This window comes from Carlito syrichta, unplaced genomic scaffold (genome assembly GCF_000164805.1).
Source record: "Carlito syrichta isolate Samal-C Ts95f unplaced genomic scaffold, Tarsius_syrichta-2.0.1 Scaffold303169, whole genome shotgun sequence".
Classification (NCBI taxonomy): domain Eukaryota; kingdom Metazoa; phylum Chordata; class Mammalia; order Primates; family Tarsiidae; genus Carlito; species Carlito syrichta.
In genome coordinates, this window is record NW_007247265.1 from 55,076 (window position 1) to 62,785 (window position 7,710).

The 7,710-nt window shown below is 43.0% G+C and overlaps 1 protein-coding gene across 2 annotated transcripts in view; it reads right to left on the minus strand.

Moving 5' to 3' along the window:
* Positions 1-4,656: 4,656 nt before the first annotated feature.
* The window catches only part of TTC13 (tetratricopeptide repeat domain 13), a 59,822-nt gene continuing 56,768 nt past the window's right edge, over positions 4,657-7,710 (minus strand). For both annotated transcript variants that reach the window (XM_008057952.2, XM_021712287.1), the window contains 3 exons: positions 7,044-7,122; positions 6,820-6,899; positions 4,657-5,391 (listed from right to left, as the gene is read on the minus strand). In XM_008057952.2, coding sequence (XP_008056143.1) covers positions 5,277-5,391; positions 6,820-6,899; positions 7,044-7,122 — 274 coding nt within the window. In that variant the 3' untranslated portion in view covers positions 4,657-5,276. The remainder of the gene's footprint in view (positions 5,392-6,819; positions 6,900-7,043; positions 7,123-7,710) is intronic.

A 7,710-nucleotide genomic window follows, 5' to 3' on the forward strand; every position in this document is an offset into this window, starting at 1 on the left:
ATACACTTTCTGCACCAAAGAAATTCCACACTAAAGTTCTTAGTGTACTAACAAACTCTGATCTGGATTTTTTAAAGTCAGTTTTTTAAAAGTTTGAACATCTTGATTCATAGAAGCAATTTGATCAATAGAACTGTGATATTGTGATTATCTAACAACAATAGAAATACGTATCTAATAATGATGAGGAGGATGATAAGAAGTACATACCTGGTCTCTGCCTTCCAGTTGCCGGTAGAGAGCTCCTAAAATGCTTGGAAATTTCTGAGTAAATGGGGTAAGAAGTCTTTTGTGAGTCATAAGAAGCACATTTCCTACCCGAGTTTATGCCGATGAAGTGACTCTAGGAGTTTGGGGGCTGGTGGCCAGATACATGCTTTACCAACCACATGATCAGAAGGCTGGAACTTTCAGCCCAACCCCCAACCTCTGGATTGAGTCAACGGCCAATGATGTCATCAGCCCCAATGATGTCATCAACCGTTGCCCAGGTCATGACACCCCCCAAAGAGCCCCCAGTGAAGGGGTGTGAGCACGTTCGGGCTGGCGAATGCATGAAGCCGCCGGGAGGACGGCCCTCCTGGAGGGGCCTGGATGTCCAGGTCGTTCCCACGCCTCGCCCTGTGCGTCTCTTCCACTTGGCTGCTCCTTTGTGTCTTTTACAATAAACCGGTAACAGGGAGCAAAGTGTGTCCCCGAGTGCTGCGAGCCATTCTTGCAAGTTACCCAACACGAGGAGAGGGTCATGGGAAGCCCTGACTTACTGCAGTCAGTCGGTCAGAAGGACAGGAGGCCCCAACTTGGGATTGGCATCTGAAAAGGGGGTGGTCTTATGGGCCTGGACCCCAAACCCGTAGGGTCTGCACTAACTCCAGGAAGTTAATGTCAGAACTGAAGGGCAGGGCTCCCTGCAATTGGTGTCTGGAGAGTCAGAGAATTGGCTGGTGTGGGGGAAATATCCCACACATCTGGTGTCAGAAGCGCCATCAATGAAAACAGCTCACAAGACTGGCTTGGCGACTCAGGCAAGTCTAGAGTGTCAAATTCATAACGATATTAGAATGCCATGGGAAAACATCATTTGAGATAACTTCTGTGGAAAAACGTAAAGTCTAACTAGGAACTCTATAAGCTGTATGGTTCAACAGTCAATAGTGACAAGCAGCTACTTAAATTTGAATGAGGTAAAGCGAAGTTTAAAACTCAGTTCCTCAGTGGTACTAGCCCTATTTCACAGGCTCAGCTGCCAAATGTGGCCAGTGGCTACCATATTGGACAGCACAGACACAGAACATCCTGAAACACCGTCGCAGAAAGTCCTAATGGACAGCACTGAGTTAACTGCAAGATCCTCGAGGAAGGAAAAGCGTGTGGGTAGCACGAGGTGAGGCTGGAGCAGCAGAGAGGCTGTGTCACCTGGGCAGGAGACCGAGCTTCATTTTAGGGAGGTGAGAGGCTGTGAATTTAAACAGGGCAGTAGCAGGAAGATGAGCCAGGGGGCCGTGGAAGTGGCTCAAGAGAAATTTCAGTGGCTGGGCGAAGTGGCAAAGCAAGAGATGAGAGTAGTGCTCTCCAGGAGGGAGGAAGAGCCAGTTTACTAAGGGTGTAGGGCCAGGAGGCCACAGTGGATCCCGAGGACAGCCCTAGGCTAATCCACCATCCCTTCTCGCACGTGCTTCAAATTCTTCAGAAGGCAAAGGAATCCTAAGGCCAAAAACTAGTAGGCAAAGGAATTAATCATCTGAGGAGTTCCTAATGCTAAAAGCTGTCGCATAAGAGAACCAAAACTCACACACACAATTAGCCCAACCCGCAGAGCAACGGGAACACAGCCTCTCCAATGCCTACCTGACCTGGGGGCAGAAATAATGCACTTCGCTGCTGTGCTTCCAGGTCTTCATCACAGAGCTGGAGAGAGAGCAGGCTCAGGTACCACAGACATATCTGGGAGTCCTGATTTTCACACCAGCAATCAGCAGCAAAAGGGCAGCTAACAAGATAGAATCCAGGCATCAACGAAACAAACGGCTGTCTTGTGTCCTCAGAATGAGCAAAATGTTTCAATATATAAGCAAGTCCAATCAAAATTAAGACTATTTTTCAAGTTTGCTCACAAGACCATACTTTACTTATTTGTGACAGAAAAGACTGCAAGTTGCTCCAAGAGAAAGACTTTCCTTCTGACTCGGGTCTCTGCTGGGTGGCTGAAATGCTGCCGCTAACGGTGACGGCCAAAACGTTTGTCTGCCTTTTGCCTTCGTGGTGCTCATCCTGGAGGCTTTACCTTTCTTCTCCAGTGACTCGGTTGCTAGAAACCTCAAAGTTTTAGGCCATGTGGTGCCCGCGATGGCTGAGCTTCAGGCCCTGCATGCTGGGTGCCGGGTGATGCTGGGTAGGGGGCAGCACAAAGCCCATGGATTCTTTGGCTTGTTTCTAAAGTGAATTTTAGAGCGGCCAGCAAAGTTGCAAACAAAGTTAATTTTTTAAGAAGGGAGAAAAGAAACCGAAACATGCCAGAGTTGGCATGGGCAGAAGAAGCCGCCCATAATTCTTAAGAAATAAATTTATGCTTAAAAGAAAAAAGCTTTAAATAGAAGATAATTGGTATGATGGAACTCTGGCTGGTTTTTAGGTGCAATTTCTCAGTCTTACACAAGATGTGATGAACAAACCTTAAATATTATCCTGTAAAAATGTACTCCATATTTCCGTGGCCACCTTGAGATGAGCGCCCTCCAGGGCGGGAACCAGAGCACCAGCAGGTGGCACCCTCCCAGCCACCAAACAAAACTGCTCACTATGTTTGTTCAGACCACATTCAACTTCGCCCAAGATGGAGCCAAATGTAGAAGATGAAATGGTTTCCCAGAATATCTTTCAATCACAGACTTTGGCATATCATTTCCCAGAATTTTCATGGTGTTATAATTACATTACTCACATGAGGAGAAATTGGGCTATTAAAATGCAGTAACTTGGAGTTGATAAACCAAGTTTCAAGAACAGTACACTTTAATTCTGGAATGCTATAGACTGAATATTTGTCTTCCCCCCAAATTCTTATGTTGACACCCTAATTCCCAATATGATGGTGGGCCAGCAGGAGGTTCAGATGAGGTCATGAGGGGGAGCCCCCATGACAGGACTGGTGTCCTTATAAGAGGAAGGAAATAAGAGCTTACTTTCTCTCTCCACCACGAAAATGCACCTAGAAAGCGCCCACCGTCTCTAAGGAATGAGCCCTCACAGACTCTAAATCTGCCGACACCTTGATCTTGAATTTCCAGCCCCCAGAACTGTGAGAAATGTCTCTTGTTTAAGTACCCAGTATTTTGTTAAAGCAGACTGAGCTGACTAAGCTATGAGGTTTAGACACACACTGCTACAGTTTAGAAAAATTAGCTAATTTATTTGGGCCATTTCCCTAACTGAAAAACATGTATCTTACAATTAAAAATAATAAAGAGCTGGTGATAAGTGAAGAAAAGTCCTTAATAAAACTGAAGGATTTTGACTTTAAGATAATAAGCAAAAGGGAGGGAAAAGAGTAAAAGACCTATACATTTCACTTTGTTTAATCTCTGCAACGTCAGCTTGCTTTGCAATCCTACAAAGCTTATGTGAATGTGGTTCCTTGGTCCTGGGCGGTTCAACAGGCGCTTTGGGAAGGAAAACGGAACTGTGATTTACACAGGACCATGTACACCTGTCCTGTGTGGTGCATGCTAGACTTGGAATCAGAAGACACAGGCTTCAGGTCCAGTTCCAGTCCTTATTAGCTTTAGTTGTTTCTCTAAGTCCCTCTTCCTTCATTTGTAACATGTATAAATGGTAGACCAGTTTGGTCAAAACAGGATGAAGGTAAGAGTGAAAAAAAAATCAGAATATGGAGACTTGTACACACAACACAGTGTTAAGGATTCTCTGGGGTCTTGAGAAGAGCCTGAGAACAGAATCCTTGGCTCGTCAAGACCACAGTGGGGCGGGACAGGCCCTGGAGTCAGTGAGAACTGGTTGAAAATCCGAGCCCCACCAGGTCAACAGCTGGGTGGCCTCGGAGAGGCGCTAACCGTCCAGGGCCTCAACTCCCTTCCCTGTAAAAGGAAAGCCAAGACACCTGACTTTCCAAGCACAGCCTGTCTCAGGAGAAAACTGATCTGTGGATGTGAAATCTGTTCACAAAGTGAGCCGGGCCGAACGACAAGCCTCCTCCTCCTCTTTTCCTTCGGTGGTTTCCCGGTTGAGGTAAGAACACGAGCCACGTCTCTGAGGCTGTTTTGAAGCACGTGGCAGTACCCAGAGCCACTCTGTCCAAAGGGCAAGCCCGAGGAACGTCAGAAATCCACCACATGGGTCACATCCCGTCAAGACTTACAGAGAGCTCTGCTAACAACCAGCACTAGTAAACCACCATCAGTACAGACTCCTAAATATGACACTACTCTTATGCAAAAACAAAATAACAGAAAGCGGTGAATAGTTTTTGACATTTTAACAAAAATCAAAGAACAGAAAATGAAAGTAATTTGGAAATTGAGAGAGTTTAATCAGCCCATTTTACTCATTATCATTTACCTTGTCTGAAAAATAGTGATTTTTTGAACATTCTTACACCTGAAAGTGAAACTCGTCCACAAAATAAACACATATATAATCCAGTGACAAAAACTGGTGATTTATAGAAATCACCCCAGTTTATTTTTTTCCAACAAAGAAAAAAAATATATTGTTAAATAATTCAGTGTTTGGGACGTTGTCAAATACTGTCTGCATCATTCAAAATAAGTGTTCCTGGCTGCAAGTTCTGTGACACATGAATCTTCCAGGGTTCAAATGAAACAGCGAACCCACACATGGAGGTTATGTTAGTCAAAAGATACCCACCACAATGTGCATAAAAAGAAAGTCTTTGAAAAATACACAGGAAGGAAAACACCCCTTTTTGGCTGTTGGTTTTGTTCATTTTCATCACTGATTTTTAGTTGTTGAAGAAAACACTTTTTCTGTAAAGAGGGAGTTGTATGACTTTATAAGCTTAAAGCACTGGCTAATACAAACACTCTCCCTCCAAGTTAAGCAGCTTTTCCCCCCTTAAAAACCCTCTTTCATGATTTCTGTTACGGTTCAGAAAAGTAAATGATTTCAAGTATTCAATTCCTATCAAAAATCGGTATCAAAAGTAATAAAGGACCTAATTTCTTTATAATTCCATGTTTTAAAAAATAACTTAAGAAGCAGAGGTCCGGCCCTTTACTTGTATAAATACCACAGCAGAACTAGAGTTTCTTAAGACAGCGTGGAGAGGAGTCCGTGTTCAGCACCTCAATCATTGATCTTAACGTTGGAAACGTCTCTGATACTGATGGAAGGGTCTTATAAGAAGGTGAAATACTGAAAAAGAGAAACACAAAGAAGGGGCACAATGAAAATTACATTTTACTAAAAAAAAAAAAAAAAAAAAAGACAGAGCTTATGTCACACTTATTCCTATGATTACATTCGTGTTCCAATACCCCATATGCCCATATGTAGTCGTGTCAGACAATATGAGAAAGGCAGGAGGCGCTGAGAACAGAACAGACCCTTCCACAGCAGTGAGCTGGGGAATCAGCAGGCTTGCACTGTGCGCTCCCTGGACGTTCAATCAGAGTTCTGACAAAGAAAATCAGACCTGATTTAATGTCCTGTTGTGGTATTTCTCTAGGCCCCATTTCCCTTAGTTGTAACAATAGGTTCAGTATTCTTAATTCACAGAGCTACCCTGAGCACTGAATGGATAAGCCATGTCAAAGCATGCTGTGAAACAGTAACTGCACCACATAAGGTAGACTTGCTATTCTCTCTTCAAAAAACTGTTGAAAGATTTACACAATACAGTTATGTAAGAAACTGAAGCAAGATCTTTGACTCTGTGGTCATATTACTAAACACCTACAAACTAACAAACCCAAGACAAGAATATATCCAGACAAGGTGTAACTATTAAAAGTTTTCATTGCAAGACTTGTGGAATGCTTATAAATCAAGCAGCCATGGACTATAGGCACACATTTCTCTGTTTTAAACAGAGTACAAGTTACTCAGCAAAGATCTGAGTGATTGCTATGTCAAATAGATGTGTAAGTCAAAATTAGGGGTGGCTAAAAGAAAGGGCAAGAATAAGTAAGGTCAAATAGTAAGACCTGTTTATTCTTTATTAACTATTAAAGCATCTGTGCATTTAATCTCACATACTCCAAATTCACACACTGTTTTCCAGTGCTTCCGGGAACAAGAGCCAGGAAAGACCATGGTCTACTGGACTCCTAGCACACAGTAACTAGCAAAGGTAATTCCTGAATGCTATTTACTGGCTCAGACGTGTTCCCTACCTATATTGCAATAAAGCACCAACTTCTCAACACTGCAATAAAATGCAACTAAGTAGGCTAAGTGCTACCACTCAGAGTGTTGTGAGATGGGCTCTGCCTACGGCTGCAAGTCCACTCCTTAACACTGAGCCTAAGAGTCTGAGAGAAAGGGTCGATGGGCCAAGAGAAGCAAATGCCTGATTATATCAACGAGACATTCATAGCTTGTCTTTTGCCAACTATTTTCCTTATTTTTTATTCATCATTCATTTAACCACACATTCACCCTTAGAGGGTCTTATACACAACAGCAAAACACTTTGACCTTGAAAAAGTAAACTGAATTCATGGTATAAATATGAACTTATAAAAATGGTGTAACAATTGCAGTTTGCACAGAGCGCCACAGTAACAGGAAGCCACAACCCGTCTGGTTGTGATGGCTTGTTGAGCTCCATCAAGTAGTTACCTTTTCAAGTTCATCCAGCTTTTAGCTATTTTGCTAAAGGCCTCTGAACCAGGGGCTGTCATCGCTTCAAAGTCAACTAGCTGAAAAAGAAATTTAGGAATGTCATTAAATATAGAGGAGAAAGGCTCAGCTTCAGATCTGTTTAATTCATGTACTTTGATACAAAAATCCACAGATTGGGATTTAACACACACCAAGCACGTCCCCCTCCTCTTCCAACGTACCTTCCCTTTGGGAATTTTTCCTGCTACTTCCTTTCCACTTGCCATCAGCGCTCCCACGATGACCGAGTAAGCAATTACACTATTTAAATAAAAACAATGATCAAGCCATCCTGGTCGACAAGCAACCACCATGCTAAACCTCACCATGAATTTCACATGGTAAAATATAAAGTTTTATTTAAAAATCCTTCGGAACAAAACATTATTTAATTAAACACGAGAACATATCTATTTGTCTTTAAAAATTTACTAATTTACTGCTAAAAATACTAAATTACTAATTTAAGGGTAAATGGCACCAAGAACATTCTTTTTCTGAGAAAAAAAGTGTTTCTTTTTATTAGGAGTTTCCTTCCTACTTGTCTGTTCTATCCTTTGTTAACAGTATATTAACAATGTGCCTGTTTATATATTTTTAACGGCTTCAAGGGGCTTGGTTTTAAAGTGCATAGGGATAAACTTTGGAAGCACAAACACACATATGAATCTTAACTCTTAAGCATGAAAGACGCTGGCTCTCAAAGAAAAGCAGAGCACTCTCAGAAGGCACTAGCAGACAGTGGCCGGAGCCTGTGAACCGCAGGCTCCACGGGGCCGTGGAGGGCCGAGGCGCCCGTAGGGCAACGTGGACGCTTGCTCCCGAGGTCACGGGTGGGCCACTGCCCTC